This window comes from Salvelinus namaycush, chromosome 6 (assembly GCF_016432855.1).
Source record: "Salvelinus namaycush isolate Seneca chromosome 6, SaNama_1.0, whole genome shotgun sequence".
In the NCBI taxonomy this organism is placed as follows: Eukaryota; Metazoa; Chordata; class Actinopteri; order Salmoniformes; family Salmonidae; genus Salvelinus; species Salvelinus namaycush.
Window position 1 is genome coordinate 23,800,712 of NC_052312.1, and position 22,719 is coordinate 23,823,430.

General features: G+C 43.4%; 1 protein-coding gene across 1 annotated transcript in view; it reads right to left on the reverse strand.

Annotated features, from left to right (window-relative positions):
• Nucleotides 1–22,719, reverse strand: part of col4a6 (collagen, type IV, alpha 6) — a 192,651-nt gene that overhangs the window by 11,941 nt on the left and 157,991 nt on the right. The window contains exons 17-35 of the mRNA XM_038995304.1: nt 22,486–22,555; nt 22,288–22,395; nt 21,952–22,101; nt 20,209–20,307; nt 17,072–17,229; nt 16,647–16,829; nt 16,307–16,493; nt 13,184–13,255; nt 12,983–13,090; nt 12,447–12,665; nt 11,995–12,156; nt 7,250–7,420; nt 6,816–6,959; nt 6,493–6,615; nt 5,831–6,012; nt 5,661–5,724; nt 5,220–5,402; nt 4,964–5,071; nt 4,584–4,775 (exon numbers count right to left, since the gene is read on the reverse strand). Coding sequence (XP_038851232.1) covers nt 4,584–4,775; nt 4,964–5,071; nt 5,220–5,402; nt 5,661–5,724; nt 5,831–6,012; nt 6,493–6,615; nt 6,816–6,959; nt 7,250–7,420; nt 11,995–12,156; nt 12,447–12,665; nt 12,983–13,090; nt 13,184–13,255; nt 16,307–16,493; nt 16,647–16,829; nt 17,072–17,229; nt 20,209–20,307; nt 21,952–22,101; nt 22,288–22,395; nt 22,486–22,555 — 2,683 coding nt within the window. The remainder of the gene's footprint in view (nt 1–4,583; nt 4,776–4,963; nt 5,072–5,219; nt 5,403–5,660; nt 5,725–5,830; nt 6,013–6,492; nt 6,616–6,815; nt 6,960–7,249; nt 7,421–11,994; nt 12,157–12,446; nt 12,666–12,982; nt 13,091–13,183; nt 13,256–16,306; nt 16,494–16,646; nt 16,830–17,071; nt 17,230–20,208; nt 20,308–21,951; nt 22,102–22,287; nt 22,396–22,485; nt 22,556–22,719) is intronic.

Below are 22,719 nucleotides of genomic sequence, written 5' to 3' on the forward strand. Positions count from 1 at the left end.
GGTATTCATAGGTGACTTTGAAAAGGCCTTTGATAAACCACAACTGGAATTTATATATAAATGCCTGGACAATTTTAATTTACGAGAAACTCTTATACAATGGGTTAAAGTTATGTATAGTAACCCCAGGTGTAAAATGGTAAATAATAGCTACTTCTCAGAAAGTATTAAATTGTCAAGAGGAATAAAACAAGGTTGCCTACAATCGGCATATCTATTTATTATGGCCATCGAAATGTTAGCTATTATTAAAATCAGATCCAACAATAATATCAAGGGGCGAGAAATCCAGGGCTTAAAAAACAAAGCTGTGAGAGGTTGGATCCCTGCACAGCCTCATAGAGGATCTAGATCATTTCTCTAACCTCTCTGGATTAAAACCAAATTATGATATGTAAGCCATATTACATATTGGATCACTAAAAAATACTACTTTTACATTACCGTGTAGTTTACCAATAAAATGGTCCGACGGTGAAGTGGACATACTCGGTATGCATATCCCAAAATAAAGAAATTCTCTCACTACAATACATTTTAATAGACAGTTAGCCAAATTAGATAAGATCTTGCAAACATGGCAAGGACAACACCTGTTTATTTGTGGAAACATCACCCTAATTTATTCTTTAGTCATACCCAGTTTATCTATTTACTTATGGCCCTGCCTACACCTAACGATTTGTTTTTGTAATTATATGAGCAAACTTTTTCCAATTCATTTGGAACGACAAGCCAGACAAAATTAAACTGCCTTTTTATATAATGAATATGAATTCGTAGGGCTAAAATTATTAAATATTAAAGCATAGTACCTTTCACTAAAGGCATACAAAAACTATAATTAAATTAAAACTGTTTCTCTAGCAGATTAGTAAGAATTGCTCACCCCATGTTCAAGAATGCCTTTTTCCCTTCATTCAGATTACAACCTCTCGCTTTCGGTTATTTGAAAATGAAATCATCTCCAAAATATTGCTACTTTTAAAACAAGCAAAAGAAAGCTGGTTGCAATTTCAGTTGAATAAACCACAAAAGACATAACAAATATTACAACAAATATTAGTGTTGAGCTCAAATATACTAATTGATAAAAAAAACATATATATAATCTTTGTAAATTATATCATAAATAGGACTGGTGGAGTTATGTCACACATGCAGATAACAAACATATATGGACATTTCTGCTCTATCCAAAATTACAACCAACTGACTGCAGCATTACAGCAATTTTTTTGTTGTTGAGTTATGTGGAAAGGGGAGAAGGTAAGGAACTTGTTGGCCCTGCATTAAAGGTTAAAATTGGCAAAAGAAAATTGTGACTCGTTTCAGGAAAGTATTTAAGTAAAAATACTTTAAAGTACTACTTAAGTCATTTTTTGGGGTATCTGTACTTTACTATTTACATTTTGGACTACTTTTAATTTTTCTTCACTACATTCATTAAGAAAATATTGTACTTTGTACTCCATACACTTTCCTTGACACCCAAAAGTACTCGTTACATTTTGAATTCTTAGCAGGACAGAAAAATACGCCAATTCACACACTTATCAACCGAACATCCCCGGTCATCCCCACTGCCTCTGATCTGGTGGACTGACTAAACCGACATGCTTTGTTTGTAAATTATGTCTGAATGTTGGAGTGTGCCCCTGGCTTTCTGTAAAAAAAATCTTTTGAAACGATTGTTGGAAAGAATTTTTTTTCCAAAAAAAGAAAATGGTGTCATCTGGTTTGCTTAATATAAGGAATTATAAATGATTTATACTTTTACTTTTGATACTTAAGTATATTTTAAACCAAATAATGTTATACTTTTACTCAAGTAGAACTTTACTGGGTGACTTTTACTTCTCAGGAGCAGCATTTGAACGTAAACATTTATTTTTTATCAAAATGAGTTTTTGGGCAGAAATGCCTTCTGGAACATATGAACTTTCATGTGCCTTAATAACAAACTTGTATTCCATCCATAAATACGAATACAATGGTTAAATTACGAGCCTAGTTGGTTTAGCCATGGAAAAAGACAGGAACGTTCCCACTAGCCATGATTGGCTGAGATAATGTATGGGCTGGACATGCCGGGAGATGAGTTTGGATTGGTCTGCCATGTAGCACGCTTTTGTCTATAACATGAGCTGTTCAGTATGTGTTGACAGTCATTTCTACTGCGCCGTTTTTGAAAGATATAACGTTAGCCATCGAAAACTACAAAAGTTTTGCTACTTTTCTCAACAACATTGATGCCCTGAATCGACAGATCTGTAGGAAAAAGTGATGGGCTACTTTCTGCACACGCCACAATCAGTGTGAACCGGAGTGGCTTGACGCAAAGCTGGCCAAACAAGATGTAGCTACAAAAAAACTTAAGTTTTAAATGGTTCCAGTCTGCCGTGAAACGTTCATCCATGTATATGGGTAAGAGTCTAGCTACATTTTCCAGATATGTTTCTAATTTTGTCAGAAAGTCATTTTTATTGCAAGTTAAAGCATACCGTTAGTTAGCTAGCAAACATTAGCTTGCTGGCTCGCTAGCTAACATTACGTGTGTAATCTGTGTAGTAATATTATTTGAATCAGAAATCCCCATTTGTATTGCTAGTTATAGCCTATTGTTAGCTAGTTAACATTGAACCAGGTTTGTTAGCTTTAGCCACCTGCAGATTCATACTACAGCTATGAAAACATTTGAATTGGTAGAAGTAGAAGTTGGGGTTATGCCGGTTCATTGTTTAGCTAGCTAGTTAGCTAGCTAGCTGCATGTCTAAACAAAAGACTCCACTTCGGCCGGATTATTACATGACCCATCAAATTAGCAAGTGTGTCTGGGGGTGATTATGGCCATCGATTGTATTTCATGAACATGTGTACATGTCTAGACAATAGTTTCCCATCCACTCAGCTAGATGTGGCTGAAGTTTGGTTATAGCATTTCTTTCACATGACCCATTAATTTAGACAAGTGTGTCGGGTAAGCGTCATCTAATAACGATAAAATATTAATAAAATATTTTTATCTGGACACTTTCTGTTTTTGATATTGCTACTATGCAAGTACTATCACTGTACGATTTACACCTTCTGTATCCTGTGACAAATAAACTACATCAAACTTTTACATTTTGCTACATAAGACCGAATCTAGACAGTCGGTCACAATTGTGATAAATAAAAAAGTAAACCAGGTTCATTTAAGGACCAAAAAATGTACAGCTGCACCATACAGGTTGTAAAATAGTTGGGAAGAGATTTTCATGGCACACGGTTTATGAACTGATACACAAAACAATTCCGGATTCAAATTATTATACAAAATTCTTGCAACAAATAGAAAGTTATGGCAATGGGGAATACAACCATCCCAGCTCTGCAGATTTTGCTGCAAAGAGACAGAATCATTAGATCACATGTTTTGGTACTGCCCATATGTAGCTTGTTTTTGGTCGCCGGTTCAGAAATTGCTGAAAAATCACAACATTTACCTAAAGCTAACTCTGTAAATAGCACTGCGAGGTTACTTGAAAAGCCATAGTCACTCGATCAATTATATAATACTCTTAGTGGCTTCCATCGGCCACTGATTGGTGGAGTGCTGCAGAGACAGTTGTCCTTCTGAAAGGTTCTCCCATCTCCACTGAGGAACTCTGGAGCTCTGCCAGTGACCATCGGGTTGTTGGTCACCTCCCTGACCAAAGCCCTTCTCCCTCGATTGCTCAGTTTGGCCGGGTGGCCAGCTCTAGGAAGAGTCTTGGTGGTTCCAAACGTCTTCCATTTAAGAATGAGTGCTTGGGGACCTTCAATGATGCAGAAATGTTTTAGTACCCTTCCCTAGATCTGTGCCTTGACACAATCCTGTCTACGGACAATTCCTTCGACCTCATCGCTTGGTTTTCGCTCTGACATGCACTGTCAACTGTGGGACCTTATATAGACAGGTGTGTCTTTCCAAATCATGTCCAATCAATTTAATTTACCACAGGTGGACTCCAATCAAGTTGTAGAAACATCTCAATGATGATCAATGGAAACAGGAGCTCAAATTCGAGTCTGATAGCAAAGGCTCTATTTTTTATTTATTTTTATAAATCTGCAAAAAAATTCTAGAAACCTGTTTTCGCTTTGTCATTATGGGGTATTGTGTGTAGATTGATGAGGGGAAAAAACAATTGAATCAATTGTAGAATAAGGCTGTAACGTAACAAAATATGGAAAAAGTCAAGGGGTCTGAATACTTTCCGAAGGCACTGTATATTATCTATGTATGTGTGACCAACCAGTGTTCGAAACCCTGGTCTTCTGCACGCCACAAGACTGTGTTAGCCCGCTGAGCTAAAGCATAGGCATTAGCTCAGGGAGCTAACACAAGTCTATAGGCAGTGTTAGGGTTGGAGTCGGTCATCACGTTACTCAAGGTTACTCATCTACGCTCATCTGTGCTTTTACCCCTGCATTGCTTGCTCTTTGGGGTTGTAAGCCGGCTATCTTTTAAGCACTTTGTGACTACTGCCGATATAAAAAGTGTTATAAAATACATTTGATTGATTATTTGATTCTGATTGATTGATCTTTCTCACCTGACTCTCCTCTAGCTCCCTTCTCTCCATTGTACCCAGGTCCACCTGGGATGGAGGAGCCCCTTTCTCCCTTCAGACCGGCTGCTCCAGGAGTGCCGGGACGACCCCCGTCACTATAACCTGGGGTTCCTGGTAGACCCTTGGGTCCAGCCAGTCCGTTGAGCCCATCAAGACCAGGAGATCCCGGCAGACCTTGAGAAAGAATACTATTATTGCATTATATCGCCTAAAATAAAACATACTAAAGTTATGTTCGAGCAAGCCATGTCAGTTTAAGATAAAGAACCATTTTCTCTCAGGCCAATGATGTTGTATTAACAATGGTAATGTGTGGCATGGAAAAGCTAGAGGAGACTATGGTTCAGAGTGTCGAAACAAACCTTTCTCTCCAGATGTTCCAGGGGAGCCGGAGCGGCCAGGCATCCCGTCCAGACCTCTTCCTCCTGGGTATCCGTTCAGACCCTTAGCGCCAGTGAAACCAGGGGTACCTGAGAAGGGGGGACAAATGAATGTAAAGAAAATATTAATAATGATAAGGTTTCTTTCCCTCTTTTTTTCTATATCACTTCCTGTGACATGATTAATCTGTGTGGCCTTTATGACATCACTTCCTGTGACATTATCATCCCCACTCACCCATTTGTCCGGGTATTCCTCGATCTCCCGGTGCTCCCTTCTGTCCGTTGAACCCAGGGCCACCTGCGAAACCATTGTCCCCGGGGGCGCCTTTAGCACCTGGGTCACCTGAGTAACCAGGTGTTCCGGCCTCACCTTTAGCTCCGGGACCTCCGGGGTAGCCGGACGAGTCACCTCTCTCACCTGAGAACCATACAATATACAGGTAAGAACTTAACCAATACAAAACCTTTACACTGAAAAGGTACAGGAAAGAATGGCAGAGATAACAGAATACAACAGGTAAGAGAATACAGTTAAGAGAATAGCACAGATAAGAGACCAACAATGGTAAGGGACTACAGTTAAGAGAATAGCACAGGGAAGAGACCAACATAGGTACAGTAAGATGACATGAGGTTCACAGGTAGGTATACAACAGGTGATGCGACAGCTACTCACCTTTAGCACCTGGCTGACCAAAGACTCCGGGGTTTCCAGGGAAACCAGGTTCGCCATCGTCACCCTACAGAACAATAATATGTCAAACTCAGTATAACATCAACTGCCACTTCTGTCTACTGCCTATAACATCACTGTTAAACTCTTTGTATGGTGGTGTATGTGCCTACCCTAGGTCCAGGCATGCCAGGGAAGCCGATGATACCGGGAGATCCTTTAGGTCCTGGGTAGCCTGGCCCGGCTGGGCGACCGGGGAGACCAGAAAGTCCTTGTTCACCTTTAGCCCTGTCAGCATAACCAGGCAGTCCGGGCAAACCCTGTCGACCAGGCAGCCCTGGGAAACCCTTGTCACCTGGGGACAGGGAGGCACAAAATGGAGGATGTAGGAGCTTGTTGGTGATAAGCATTTGATCCTTAATGGCGGCTGAAGGAGCTTGTTCGTGATGAGCATTTGATCTAAAATGGCGGCTGCAGGAGCTTGTTGGTGACACACGTTTAGCACAAAATGGCTGCTGCAGGAGCTTGATGGTGGCCAGGTTGAAGATGTCCTAAACTGGATAACGTAATAATTCCAAGAGGATGCTTTTGAAAATAAACGGATTCATAGGATCAGCACCGTTGCTAACTAGCATCTCTGGTCCGATTGTTTCGAAATCTTCCGCATTTACGCAAAGAGTGATGGGATATTAGAACCCTCTTGTATTAACCTTTGTTATCTTCAGCCTAGGTTAGTGGCACACATTTGTAACAAAATGGCAGATGTAAGACCTTGTTGGTGACCCACATTTGGCACAAAACGGATGACAATTTTGATTTGTAGCCTACCACCTACCTCTAGGTCCAGGGAAACCGGGTAGACCATTGGCCCCATTGTCGCCCATCTGTCCCTTCTCAATGTACTCAACTCTGACGGGTCGAGAGGGAGCGCCGGGTGGACCAGCGTTACCTCTGTCACCTGGAACACACACACATAAGAGAGAAGCCACATCATTCCGTTTCTCTTTGAACCAAATAATACAGTTAGGGTTTCTTCTACGCCATAGGGTTTGAGCAAGCCGAAGAGAAACATTTGTGAAGCTAAACTAAAATGATCATCTACTCCCTATCCACTCCCTTCCCATTATTCCATTAGTTCTGTCATTCCCAATCCTGCACCTTTAGGTCCTGGCGCTCCGAAATCTCCGGGCAGACCGTCTCTTCCTGAGAATCCGGGAGCTCCTTTCCCTCCTGGACCTCCAGGTCTTCCAGGGTTACCTGGCATTCCGGGGAAACCCACCAGTCCGGGGTAACCGCTCTCGCCTGTGAACAGGAAAGGAATCATGATTAGAAAATGGCTCGTGGATCTGAGTAATATCCACTTTACATCGACATTTTCAAGCCAAATAAACATCAATAGAGCAATAGTAGGTATGGGTCCAATTACTCTACTCATCTCTCTAAAAATGCCAAGTGCCCGACGTGGCTCTGGTTAAAAACTACTGCACTGAATGGTGTAATTTGAGATTTGCACTATTGTGAGTGTCCACCCTACCTTGGCTTGGAAGTTAGCTATGGAGGTGTGTATGTTCGGTTATCCACCAGCACCTTACCCTTTCTTCCTGGTCCCCCAGGGATGCCGTCTCTTCCCCCGGGGCCCGGTGGTCCTGGAAGACCCCTGAGTCCTGGAGAGCCATCGCCTCCTGGATCTCCTGGTTGTCCCTTCATCCCAGCTGGGCCTGGAAAGCCTGCATCACCTCTGGCTCCCTTCACACCGGGGTAGCCTGGGCGGGGAGGGAGAGGACAGCGAGTCAGGCATAACTCTTTCCTCTGAAAATCAATGGAGTACATTAGATTAAAGTTAAAGAATTGTTCAAATAGGGGAGGGAGAAAGTGCTGATTTATAAACACATATACATTAGACATAAAAATAACCAAACTTACCATAACTTACCTTTATTACACTGTTAAAAACGTACCTTGTGACATATACTACAATCATATTCAGTATCTAAATGACATTATAAACTGGGTGGTTTAAGCCCTGAATGCTGATTGGCAAACAGCCGTTGTATATCAGACCGCAGTTATGACAAAACATTTATTTTATAATAGCAACAAGGCACCTTGGAGGTTTGTGCTATATGGCCAATATACCACGGCTAATGGCTGTATCCAGGCTCTCTGCGTTGTGTCGCGCATAATAACAGACAAAAGTATGTGGACACCTGCTCATCGAACATCTCATTCCAAAATAATGCCCAATAATATGGAGTTGGTCCCCCCTTTGCTGCTATAACATCCTCCACTCTTCTGGGAAGGCTTTCCACTAGATATTGGAACATTGTTGTGGGGACTTGCTTCCATTCAGCCACAAGAGCATTAGTGAGGTCAGGCACTGATGTTGGGCAATTAGGCCTGGCTCGCATTTCTTATGGACCTCGCTTTGTGCACGGGAGCATTGTCATGCTGAAACAGGAAAGGGCCTTCCCCAAACTGTTGTCAAAAAGTTGGAAGCACAGAATTGTCTAGAATGTCATTGTATGCTGTAGTTGGCACTATGCATTGGGGCAGGTAGCATTCTCCTGGCAACCACCAAAACCAGATTTGTCCGTTGGACTGCCAGATGGTGAAGGGTGATACATCACTCCAGAGAATGCATTGCTTATAGGTTTCCAATGGTCCAATTACACCACTCCAGCCGATGCTTGGCATTGTGCATGGTGATCTTAGGCTTGTGTGCGGCTGCTCGGCCATGGAAACCCATTTCATGAAGACCCAGATGAACAGTTATTGTGCTGACGTTGCTTCCAGAGGCCGTTTGGAACCCTGTATTGAGTGTTGCAACCGAGGACAGACGATTTGTACGAGCTACGCGCTTCAGCACCCAGCGGTCACATTCTGTGAGCTTGTGTGGCCTACCACTTCACGGCTGAGACATTGTTGTTCCTAGACGTTTCCACTTCACAATAACAGCATTTACAGTTGGCCGGGGCAGCTCTAGCAGGGCAGAAATTTTACGAACTAAATTGCTGGAAAGGTGGCATCCTATGACAGTGCCATGTTGAAAGTCTCTGAGCTCTTCAGTAAGGCCATTCTACTGCCAATGTTTGTCTATGGAGATTGCATGGCTGTGAGCTCAATTTTATACACTTGTCAGCAACGGGTGTGGCTAAAATAGCTGAATCCACTAACTTAGAAGGGGTGTCCACATACTTTTCTATACAGTACCAGTCAAAAGTTTGGACACCTACTCAAGTGTTTTTCTTTATTTTTACTATTTTCTACATTGTAGAATAATAGTGAAGACATCAAAACGATGAAACAACACATATGGAATCATATAGTAACCAAAATTTAAAACAAATCAAAATATATTTTATATTTGAGATTCTTCAAAGTAGCCACCCTTTGCCTTGATGACAGCTTTGCACACTCTTGGCATTCTTTCAACCAGCTTCATGAGAAATACTTTTCCAACAGTCTTGAAGGAGTTCCCATATATGCTGAGCACTTGTTGACTGCTTTTCCTTCACTCTGTGGTCCAACTCATCCCAAACCATCTCAGTTGGGTTGAGGTCGGGTGATCCGGGTGAAAAAATAAACACCCTTTGCCTTGATGACAGCTTTTTGTACTCTTGGCATTTTCTCAACCAGCTTCATGAGGTAGTCACCTGGAATGCATTTTCAGTTTACAGTTAACAGTGCCAATCAGTTGTGTTGTGACAAGGTGGGGGTGGTGTACAGAAAATAGCCCTATTTGGTAAAAGAGCAAGTCCATATTATGTCAAGAACAGCTCAAACAAGCAATGAGAAACGACATGAAGGTCAGTCAATCCGGGAACATTTCAAGAACTTTGAGAGTTTCTTCAAGTGCAGTCGCAAAAACCATCAAGCGCTATGATGAAACTGGCTCTCATGAAGACTGCCACAGGAATGGAAGACCCAGAGTTACCTCTGCTGCAGAGGATAAGTTCATTAGAGTTACCAGCTTCAGAAATTGCAGCCCAAATAAATGCTTCACAGAGTTCAAGTAACAGACACATCTCAACATCAACTGTTCAGAGGAGACTGTGTGAATCAGGCCTTCATGGTCGATTTGCTGCAAAAGAAAACGCTACTAAAGGACACCAATAATAATAAGAGACTTGCTTGGGCCAAGAAACACGATCAATGGACATTAGACTGGTGGAAATCTGTCCTTTGGGTCTGGAGTCCAAATTTGACATTTTTGGTTCCAACCGCCGTGTCTTTGTGAAACACGATGTGGGTGAACGGATGATCTCCGCATGTGTATTTCCCACCGTAAAGCATGGACGAGGTGCTATGGTGTGGGGGTGCTTTACTGGTGACACTGTCTGTGATTTATTTATAATTCAAGGCACACTTAACCAGCATGGCTACCACAGCATTCTGCAGCAATACGCCATCCCATCTGGTTTGGGCTTAGTGGGACTATCATTTGTTTTTCAACAGGACAATGACCCAACACACCTCCAGGCTGTGTACAGGATATTTTACCGAGAGGAGAGTGATGGAGTGCTGCATCAGATGACCTGGCCTCCACAATCACCCGACCTCAATCAAATTGAGATGGTTTGGGATGAGTCGAACCGCAGAGTGAAGGAAAAGCATCCAACAAGTGCTCAGCATATGTGGGAACTCCTTCAAGACTGTTGGAAAAGCATTCCAGGTGAAGCTGGTTGAGAGAATGCCAAGAGTGTGCAAAGCTGTCACCAAGGCAAAGGGTGGCTATTTGAAGAACCTCAAATATAAAATATGTTTTGATTTGTTTAACACTTTTTTGGTTACTACATGATTCCATACGTGCTATTTCATCGTTTTGATGTCTTCACTATTATTCTACAATGTAGGAAATAGTAAAAATAAAGAAAATCCTTGAATGAGTACTGTAGGTGTGTCCAAACCTTTGACTGGTACTGTATACAGTGTATTTTGGCCATATACCACACCCCCTCGTGCTTTATTGCTTAATTATTGTAGTTCAGAATGCAAACAAGTCATGTGAACAAGAATGTAAATACATGTTCAGTTACATTGTTTCATGACATAGTTTAAGCTGCAATTGCACTTAAATTGAGAGAAAGTATGGAATATGAGATTGATACATGTAAATTATTCCTGCTGGTTTACATAGTTACAGGTTACATTCAAATCTCTTATCAAGGGATGAAAAATGATCATGGCAATATTCATGATAAAATATACTGTACACTCAAGTGCAATTCCAGAGTAAAATTAGATAGCTCAACCACATGATAAATACCCTTTTGGACGCCTTCTATGGTTTCTGTCTTCTAGATGTTTCTAGAACAGGCTTTTAGGCTCGTAGGTTGAGGTGAGTCGGTTGGATGGTTAAGATGAGGGTAAGGGTTCACACAAGCCTATCAATGTTACAGCGACACACACAATTGCTGCCAGCAAGGCTTAAGTTATGTTTAGTTAGGGTTGCAAAATTCTGGTAAAATTCCCAGGATTTCCAGAAATCCTTGTTGGAAGATCCATGGAATCAGGGGGGAATAAGCAGGAAATCCGGGAATCTTCTAACCAGGATGTTTGGAAAACCTGAGAATTTTGGGAAAGTTTCCAGAAATTGGCAATCCTAGGTTTAGTAGAGATCCAACATGAAGATTTCACCTATAAGATTAGTGCTACGTGAAAAGATACTATGAAGTTCAACAACTTTCAATTTTATTTCTTTCTTTGGACTCAAATGCTTAAGGTTTTAGAACAGTTCGTAGTTCTAGAAGCCAGTTGTTCTAAAATGGGGAATTCCCAAATCGCAAGGAGCAGTTAGAGTTGGTAAGATGGACGGAGGAGGCAAGGGTTAGAGCGACTGGTCTAAGACGGAGCGGGGGATGAAGGGATGAAGGGAAGGGAGTAGCTCACCTTGACAGCCTAGGGAGAGACCCATCACCAAGAAGAGAGGGATGGAGTGATGATAATGACGGATGTAGGCGATAGTGATGGTGCAGGAAGAGAGGAAGAAGGAGGAGAAGGAAGAGGAGATGGAAAAGAAAATGAGAGGTGAGAAGAAATGCTTTTGGTGATGGAGATCACAAACAGGCAACCAGTGGAAACTAACTGAAGAATAAAATAGAAATAGAGAGAACATATCAATAAAGGAGAGGAGTGGTGGGGAGCATTCACAATCAACACACAGGCACAGAGGAGAGAGTCTCTGTCTGTACGCGCTGTGGGCGAAAACGAAAGACACCGACGACTAGGAGATGCCTGGGATCTGGAATCAATTGATTCCATGGATTAATGACAGCATTCCCAAACATTTCCAAAATTCCAGAAATCCTATGACAGTCCCCCTCGTTCCGACTCTCACCTGGAGATCCGGTTAATCCCCTGCGTCCGGCTGGTCCGGCAGGACCGGGAAATCCACCCGGTCTGCCCTCTCCGGGAAGTCCAGGAAGACCTGGAGTTCCAGGGTAGCCATCTGTACCGCGCTCACCCTTAGCTCCGGAAACACCGGACCGTCCGTCAAAACCTGGGAGAACACAGGGAACAGGGTAAAACACAGCAGGACACACAGGAACATACAGTACAGATACACAGAGCCACATAGATGGTTTTATTCAGCGGGGATGTATGTTTCTAAGTGGGCATTATAAAGGCCTTATGAATGCTTCATTGAACCTTTGAAGTTGTAGGTAGTTTAGTGTTCCCCATTTTCATATTGAGACAGACAAAGTTTGATTAATAGATACATAGATTACTTTACTGATCCCCAAAGGGTCATTTATCAGATTATTAGTTCAATATCATGCTGAGACCCACCTGATCCTCCAGGTAGTCCCGATGCTCCTCGCTCTCCCTTGTCTCCTGGTCCTCCGGGGAACCCAGGTGATCCAGGGAGACCTGTTGAGGCCCCCAGAACCTCCCCCGGCTGCCCCTTACCCCCCGGCCGCCCCTGGAACCCGTTTTTCCCTGGGGCCCCTGGACGGCCCTCGCCTGGGATACCTGGGACCCCCGCATCTCCTCTGGGGCCAGGGAAACCTGAGAGAGGGGGGAGTGGGATAAAGTTGGTTAAATTCAATAAATCATTATTTTCACTTTTACTGTATATACAGCAATGGACCATAGATTTCAGTGGTCACTAGAACAGAGAAGAGTGGTGATATTGTCAAGGCTAATTAGCATGAGCTCATGGGAACAAGAACATTAGACTATGAAGTCATATCTTATAAATATCAACAATGGACCATAGATATCAGTTTTAATCAGATTAGTGGTCACTAGATGGTCATGCTTGAAAAGAGAAGAGTGGAGATATTGTTGAAGCTAATGGGTAAGACATGAGCTGTGTTAGTCACCTTGTGGTCCAGGCTGACCTCCGAAGCCAGGGTCTCCTCTCTCTCCCTTCCCTCCATCAAATCCGGGCCGACCGGGACCCCCTGGGAAACCTGGCTCACCCTTGGGACCTACACACACACACATATTGTCAACTTCCGTGTAAAAAAAATAAAAAAAACGAAACAGGAAGTGTTGCCATGGTGATGATGTCTATACGTTACCTGTTCTTCCAGGTATTCCTGGGTAGCCGGGTTCTCCGTCCTCGCCAGGTAGACGACAAGGGACCGTCAACCCTAGTAACAGCCAGTCAGATCAAGGTTAGCACGCACACACACACACACACACACACACACACACACACACACACAAACACACAGGGCTGGAGTAAAGCCCTCTATGCCTCAGTCAAACTGATACAATGCCATTGTAATATTAAAGTACACACAGTCTAGCGTATACATAAATATTGGCCATCGCTCTAGCACATTATTATTATTTGTATGCTTGTTTATGGATATGCATTTATGTGATTACGACTACGTTTCGATTATGGTGAGGATTTTAATGTCAATCTGTTGATCAAAAGTAGTTAGTAATTCATTAAGACAATATTATAGGTACGGACAGTAAAAAGTGATTCACAGCTAGTAAGTAAATGTATGTCTTTTATTTTGGTATTATTTTCATTAAAAAAACTACACTAATGTAAGTCTCATTGGCTACCCTCCCATCGCCCTCCCCCCTCCCTATTGGTTAAGCACTTAGCAGAGGCGGAGCTTAACACATGCACCAGGGTTCAGCAGCTCTGATTGGAGGAGAAGGAGTGAAGTAGTGCACTGCTACATGCCAATGGCCACCGAAAGCTCCCGCCCATTTTCTGACAGAGGAAGAGAATTGTACTGTAGCTCGGAACTTAGCTCTGGTCCAGGGCGATACACGCGGCTTGCTGTTGCTGAGCCACCTAGCCTCACGTAATGCCCTGGACCAGAGCTACTTGGAACTCAAACCTGGGAAGAATGTTCATCATCAAGTGTCAATCATCGACTGATTCAAGCCCAATGGAATCCCAATCATATGGGGAAACAAGGAGCCTCCATTGGTGACAGCATGAACAAATGATTGACATGTTGAGTAAATTACAATTCTGTCCATTGAAGAGTTCAGTTGCTCCTTTCTCTACCATTACAAGCTTTGAATGAGCACTTGGGGTGTTTCATCCAAACAATAGCCACAGGACTATCTAGTATCTTCTGAGCGAGCCACAGGTACACAGTACGGGGACAACTGTCTGCCATCCATTTTGGCACCAAAACGTTCCATAACAATAACATAACAATGGAATCCTATTGACTTGGAACTCCCGGTGCCGAAATGGCCGCCATTGGAACTCTGAATCTGAAACAGAGTTGGCCTTAAAGACTATATCTAGGGCTCTGGGGTTCTCTGTCAAGGGCAGTTCTCTTTAACTTCTCACCTCCCTCGGCGTCATTAACCCCCTCCTGCCCACAGCTGTCACCTGGTCAGACAAACATGCACAGGGTCAGAGTGATGGAAGGATGGAGATGGAGGGATGAAGAGAGAGAGAGAAAAATATATAAAGAGTGAGTCAGAGAGAGAGAGAGGAGAGAGAGAGACGAGATAGGAGAAAGAGATAGGTAGAGAGAGAGCGAGAGGGAGAGAGAGGATGAGGAAGAGAGAGAGGGAGAGAGAGAGGAAGAGCGAGTGGAAGATGGAGAGAGCGGGAGAGAGAGAAAGAGAGAGGGCGGGGGGATACAGGGAGGACAGGACGGCAGAGGACAAGCCAATCAAGGTCATTCAGGTCATTTGCATACAGTCACGCAAATCAATGCATAAGCCAGTTAAAAATCATTCAAACAAACAAACAGCAAATCAGAGGTCAGAGATTCAGCATTCAGTTCAGGCATAAGCAAAGTAAAAATCATTCTGAGATGGTTGGTCAAGGTTATTCTCTTTCAGAAGAGGAGAAAGAGAGGGAGAGAGTGCCAAATATGAACAAAAATGATAAAGATATCTTAATAGCTTAGTCGGCAAAAAAAAAGGTCTCGTGTGTTTGCTCTCTTTTGTTTTGCAACCTTTCCTCATTCTCTCTCTCTCTCTTCAAAAAAGAATAACGTATTGTATTAAAAAGATAAATGAATCCGTTTTAGCATTAGCATTAGCATTATTGCATCAGAAAACGTAGGCAACAGTCACACACACGTTCATTCATATGAGTGGCAAAATGCTGTTGGGTTTTGTGTCATTCAATCTCAGAGAAGACTTAGCTAGCTAGCCTAAAGTCCATTGTAGTTAAAACATTTTTTATTACAATTAAGGTGTCCATATTAGGACAGCCTCAGTGTTATCAGGAGTTGTCAGTCTCCTGTATACTTACTCTAAATTATCATTACGTTAACATCCATTAACTTGTATTAATTATTTTTAAACATCCATTTCTTTCTCCTCTGAGATTGAAAAATCACAGTTCAGTAGTAGCCATTATTGAGCAATCACAGCAAATTAATTATTGTCGATCTGTGTGAATTGGTGAAGCAACTATACTCGTAGACAAAAAGTGCTTCTGCCCCCATAGGTGAACCCTTTGAAGAACCCTTTTTGGTTCCATGTAGGACCCTTTTCACAGAGGGTTCTACATGGAACCCAAAAGGGTTCTATGTTAAACCAAAAAGGGTTCTCCCTGGAACCAAAACGAGTTCTGGTACGGGGACAGCCGAAGAACCCTTTTGGAACCCTTTTTTCTAACAGTGTACTGTAGCTAAAGGCTGAGGTAGGTTGGCTAGAGAAGATATAAGCGCATTAATGACGGCCTGTAATTGACCAATCAACTGCCTGCAAGGGAATGAATGAAGAGAGGAAAACCTTGAAGACATAGCAAGCTGCATGGGCGGCTTTAGCAACAACCTTGCTACTGCTATTGTATTGTTCTGTATGCCCCAATTGTACGTATTTTCTTTGGTGTGTCTGTAGCCAATGAAGGGCTGTGGTACTTAGGGTGTGTTTAGACGAGCAGCCCAATTCTGATATTTTGACCAATCACATCTGATCTTTTCACATTGAAAATATTTTTCAGACCTGATCTGATTGGTTAAGATCAGAATTGGGCTCCCTGTCCAAACACAGCCTTAGTTACTGAAATACTTTGTGTTGTTCGCACAATGGGAAGCAAGTGGGATTCTCAAAGTTGTTCTTTTAGACAGTTTGCTTGGTCTACGTGTAGTTCTCCTGCGGAGAGAATAGGATAAGTATACACACTTTCACATCTCTCTCTCTTACACTCTCACAGACTCTCTCTCTCCACGGCCTCCTTGTTGGGTGGCACATACCTGGCGGGCCAGGTAAACCAGGTTGCCCTGGTAACCCGGTGAAGCCCGGGTCGCCTGGCAACCCGCGGGTACCGACGGTACCCTCGTAGCCAATCCCGTTCTCTCCTGGTTCACCCGCGCGACCTTTGGCCCCCGAGAACCCTGGGAAACCTCTCTCTCCGACGGTTCCGTAGCCATCGACATCAGCCTGGGGAGTGGAGAAGAACAGGTCTATTACAATACACAGGACATGGCGTGTGTGGGTGTGTATCTATAAAGGTGTGTAAATGTGTGTGCCTGGGTACAGTACGTGCGCGCGTGTATCTGTGTGTATCTATTAGTGTGTGTGCATGTGACTCACAGGAGGCCCAGGCTGTCCAGGGAACCCAGGCAGTCCATCTCTCCCGGGTCGGCCCATGTCTCCAGGGGGGCCCTGAGGACCCTGGGCCCCAAGTTCACCCTTGATCCCCCGGCTGAACGACGGGTAGAAGGAGGCACCCTTCTCTCCTTTACGCCCAAAGAAACCCCTCTCACCCGCACGACCCTGAGGGGAGAAGAAGAGGTGTTACCATCACATTCTGTAGTTTGTCGTCATACCTCAGATTTGTGAAGCAGACCTAGTAATGCACGTACACTTTTAATATGTGATATTTGTACAGTGAGTAGACATAACCTGCTTCATTTTTAGAGTAAACGTACATTTCAGCAGCATTATACTTTTACATATTTGGAGAAAATGCCCCAAAACACAAGTAAGCTTCAAATAGTCAAATCCTGATCACTTACAGGTGTTCCTGGTTGTCCTCCGAAACCGGGTATGCCAGGGTCTCCGCTCTCGCCTTTACGTCCGAACCCCCCAGGTCTTCCATCAGCCCCAGGAGCACCCGGTGGCCCCACCCCACCCGAGGTGCCTTCTCCCAGGCAGTTACAGTCACCAAGCTCCCCTGGACCACAGAGGAAGATGGAAGTAAGGTAAGGAGACTGAGATTAAGATACATAAAAGCTTTATCTGTCCCAAAATTGGGCAATTTGATTTGCAGCTGTATAATAACCCAACAGACTTGAGAGGTGTTGGGAAAGAACTGGGTACGAGAGTTATAGTGTAAAATGGATGTGCAGATGTATGATGTGTGTTTTTTAAATTTGATTTGATTCAATTTGTAATTATTCAGGGGAGCCCAATTGAGACCAGGGTCTAATTCACAACGGAGCCCTGAAAACAAACAACCCAAAACATGATAATTCAATAAATCAGTAAAACAGCACAAATAAACTACAGGATTACCTCAGATACACAGTACATCTCAACAACCCAAATAAACCACCACAATCATCCAAAACACCTGCAAGCCTCAGTGAATTCAGCCCTCATCAGTGTTCCAAACTAACCTATTGCCACCAGGAATTCCAGATTTAATGACGTTTGTAAATGATTCCAAAACAAGCAGAGACACAAGGGACCTCACGATTTATCCAAGCCTGTGAGCGGATTTGGTGCCTCGTATTTTTACTACTACCGGTCTACTAACCACCGGTCCTGGTAACCCATCATTAGGCACACCTGGACTTCATCACTACCCTGATTACTCCCCCTTTATCTAGAACTCCGTTGTTATCACCCATCAGGCAGTATGGTATCTGTGTTCATGTTCAGATGCTACTTTTGTTCATGTGTTCACTTTGTTTGTTCGTGTGTTCACTCTGTTTGTTCGTGTGTTCACTCTGTTTGTTCGTGTGTTCACTCTGTTTGTTCGTGTGTTCACTCTGTTTGTTCGTGTGTTCACTCTGTTTGTTCGTGTGTTCACTCTGTTTGTTCGCGTGTTCACTCTGTTTGTTCGCGTGTTCACTCTGTTTGTTCGTGTGTTCACTCTGTTTGTTCGTATTAAACTCACCGACTGCACCTGCTTCCTGACTCCCTGCTTCTTTGTTACAGCCAGCGGTAATCGTCTATGATTAATTGAGAGATTCGATGCGCTATCCTCGTTAAGTAACATAACAGATGCAAAGCATTAGATGTTTTTATTCATGCACTTTAATATTCCTTTTGTAACTTTATCTCAGAAGCATTTAACTGCAGGGCAGTGGAGGAATATGGAGGAATATGTCTAGCTTATTCAGGGGACAGTTGGGATCAATCTCGTTGTAAAAGGTTTCTTTGGTGTTAAATACAGTCTGTGATCAAACTTAAAATGTATAAGTTAATGGTTCGAATTACAGGATGCTAAGGTCATATTTTTACATATCCTGTTCCAGTTAAAGGTTTGTTCAGATCCAATTAGACCTGTGCAAAAGGCCACCCTCCAGATCACAAGGCGTTATTGTGAAATATTGGAGTATGGGCATGCCATTTTCATTCCCAGTTACATTGTTATTCAATTTTCTGCCAAATCAAAATTGTGTGAGAAATAATAGGTTAACCACATAGTTTACATTGTTTAAGGGTTATTTCAGTGAAGACCAACTCTTCCAGAGCAATAGGAGACACCATCCTTCTCTCTATACTCAGGCAGGGGGCAGAAGAACAATCTCTAAACCAATTCAGGATGTGACAAAATGCTAGTGCCCGGAAATACCATTTAAAGTTTGGTACGGATAGTCCTCCTTCATCTTTCCCTCTTTGCAAGTTTGTTTATTTGACAATGCCATACACATTTTGAAAACCGCACTATGGATTTGATCCCAATAGCCAGAAGGGGGAGACAAGGGAAGCATTGAAGTACAGAAATTCAGCCGTGGCAATATATTCATTTTGACAATAGATATTTGGTATTAAAGCAACTGGGATATTCGTCTATTGATTGGGATTGCATAAGTAGAGATGGAGTCTCTCACCGGGGTCTTGAGAGCCAGTAGGGCAGATTAGGTTAGATGTATTTTAGAACTTAAGACAGAGCTGAATTTGTCTATGATCGACAGAGCTTTTGAGGGATTTAGATACATCGTCTCGACAAAGTAAAATATTTTCGGTGTATGACGTGATCCATAGAATTTAGAGATATTGGTGTAACTTCTTTCGAGGTATGACCTACTTCAATTAAAAGAAGCTTAATTTAAAAAAAATCACAGCTTCTTAACTAGCTCATTGGTATTCTTTTTGAAACGTAACATTTTTGTAAATCCGAAAGCCCACATATGCCATCCAATGCATACACGTGAAACCTATCTGAAATATTTCGAAGGGAATTCGAAAACATCCTACATTTCAGTTGTTCTCGCATTAAGTACCAACTGTAAATCAATAAGGGCTTTCTGCAAGGCAACAAAATCAGATTGCAGCTCTAACGTAGCCTGGTCAGCAGTAGGGACAATAGCGTACATACCAGCGTAATCTGCATACAGATGAATGTTACAGGTTTTTGAAGATAGACCAATATTATTTATATAACTAGTAAAGAGGACAGGTGGCAAAATCGACCCCTGCGGGACACCTTTAGTAATAGCCAGGTCATTTGACTTGACACCATCAGAAAGTACACAGTATCAAAGGCCTTGGATAGGTCTAGAAATATGGCAGCGCAGTGATTCCTATGACCTAAGCAATTGAACACGTTATTTAAGACAAGCAGAGCTGCTGAAACAGCGCTGTGTCCTGGTCTAAATCCAGACTGGTGCACATTAACAATATCATTTGTGGTTCAAAAAAAATCTTCAAATATTTTCGCAAGGCAAGATAGGCTACAAACTGAGCGGTAGTTATCTAGGTCCAAAGGATCCCCACCTATGTGGAGGAGGAGGGCATGTGCAGCCTTCCAGATATTAGGGATAGCACCAGAAGCAATTGTTAAATAAAACACGTGGGTCAAAGATTCTACAACGAGGGGGGCAGAAAGCCCAGAAAGCCCAGAAATTGCCCCCCAATATTGTTTTTGTTGTGCGTAATGTGTGTGTGTGTGTGTCTGTGCGTGCGTGCATGTGTATCCTACCTTTGGGTCCCTTATATCCACTGGCTCCAGGTGGTCCCTGGGCTCCTGGTCGTCCTGGCGTTCCTGGTAGATTGTCGAACAAGTCGGTTTGGCTGTTGGCTACAGCGCACACACACAATGATGATTCGGCAAGTTGTACAGAGTAGTAGAAGTATTGGTACAAAGAACACTAACACCACTGTGGTATTTCGCGCGCGCGCGCGCACACACACACACACACACACACACACACACACACACACACACACACTCTTGACCTCTAACTTAAAATATCTGTTACTTTGGGCTGTTAGTTAGCTCATATGGAATAGGAAGGGTCGGTCAGTCTTCGGACAAAACAAACATGTTTTGTCTCTGTGCATTGCATCTGCCTCTGTTAAAATGTTTGTAGCGAGCAGGGAAACATAGTAGAAAAGTATGAAACATTTACCCATTGTTGTTCATCCTCATTTGTGGCAAAGATATCATCGGGAAAATCTCAAATATGTTCTCTCTCCCGTATGCCAGAGCCATAGATGTGGAGACTGTATCGGTGTACTGTTTATCTATGGTCCTGCCATACGGGTGGGTAGGGAGACACCTAGTGGCCAGATGTGAGAAAGCATCTTGGATTTGAGCAACCACTCTTCCCAGCTACACTTACAGGTGCTAGTAAAGAGTGTCCTGATCACAGGTGGTTGGATGCAACTTCATTGGGTAGAACGGGCTCGTGGTCATAGCTGGAGTGGAATGGGGGGAATGTGGGGAATGGTATGAAATACATCAAACACATGGTTATCATGTGTTTGATGCCATTCCACTCGCGCCGTTCCAGCTATTATTATGAGCCGTCCTCCCCTCAGCAGCCTCCACTGGTCCTGACGGTTAGTTTAGATCAGAACCATGTGTATACATGTAGTTGTATACCTATGGCTCAGGTTTGGAAACTTGATATAGTTGAGGTATTATTTTTGTTTTGGTGGTCTGAATATTGCCATGGTAACAGCAATATCCCCACTCTGGTGGCAGGGACTACCTGGTATGCTAACTTCCAGTGTTTGGCCCTTGGGCCCCATAGTGACGACCAGACAGGGGCCGCTGGACGAGTCTTCATCTTCAGGAGGACAGGACAGGACACACAGTCAGTTACATCTCTCTCTTTGTTTCTTCATTTATTCCTTTGTCTTTAACTCAATCTGTCTTTATCTCAGATTTGTATTTTTACCCCTTTTTCTCCCCAATTGGTAGTTACTGTCTTGTCCCGTCGCTGCAACTCCTGTACGAACTTGACACAATACACGCTTAACCCGGAAGCCAGCCGCACCAATGTGTCAGAGGAAACACTGTACACCTGGCGACCGTGTCAGCGGGCATGCGCCAAACCCTGCTATCGAACCAGGATTTGTAGTGACACAGCTAGCACTGTGCCTTAGACCGCTGCGCCACTCGGGAGGCCAACTCAATCTGTCTTTAACTCAATCTGTCTTTAACTCAACCTCTATTCTCTCCTTCTCTCACTCCTTGTCTTTCCTCTCTCTTTGTCTCTCTCATCTTTCTCACTTTAAACAAATATACTTTTCCCTCTCCCTTTCTCTCTCTTTCGCCAATAACACTTCTATTGAAATGAATAAAAAGTTAGACAAAAAAACTGAAAGTCAACACAGTCACTCAGTACCTCAAACTGTTATTATCCCTAAAAAGGTCCATCCCTCATCCGTCCCGCATGAGACATGACGGATATGATTATGCCGTTGCGTAACATACCAGATCTGCCTGGTGGTCCGGGTGGTCCAGGGGTTCCTGGTAAGCCTTGTCCTCCTGGTTGGCCCTCAGGACCATAGCTCTGTCTGCCTGGGTTACCCCTCTCTCCCTTAGGCCCCAGTGTACCAGGGAACCCTGGGCTGCCTCCGCGACCTGGGAGAGGGTTGAGAGAGGAGAGACGAGGAGATGAGAGGGAGAGAGGAGGGGAAAGGAGAGGATGCCTGTATGCATGTGTGTGTCTGCGTGCTTGCATGCGTGTGCCTGCGTACGTGTATGCATTTATGTGTGTGTGCTATGTGTGCGTGCCTGCATACATGTGTATGTGTGTCTCGGTGTTACCATCGCCGAAGGAGTCGCCTGGTCGTCCTGGTTGTCCTGGAAACCCTGGAGCTCCCGCGTCCCCTGGTTGACCAGGGAGGCCGTCGATGCCGTTGTCACCTGGTGCTCCTGCAACCAATCAGAGGACAGGTGGTCAACAGAGGGGATTGTGGGTATCATGCTTTTTCATGATACATAACATGTTTGTGTGTGTGTTACCTTGAACAGACATCCCTTGTGCGTCAGTGTAGATTGGGGGTCCGGGAGGCCCCTGTTCTCCCTGGTCACCCTAAAAACAGATGAAGAAAATTTATTTATCACCCCCTACTGGCAGACTGGAGCCTTGCAACTCAAACCCTCATAACAAGATGACACAATTCTGATCTTTATCCACAAATTATTGGTCTTTTGACCAATCAGATCTGCTCTTCCACCAAAAATTGGGCAAAAGAT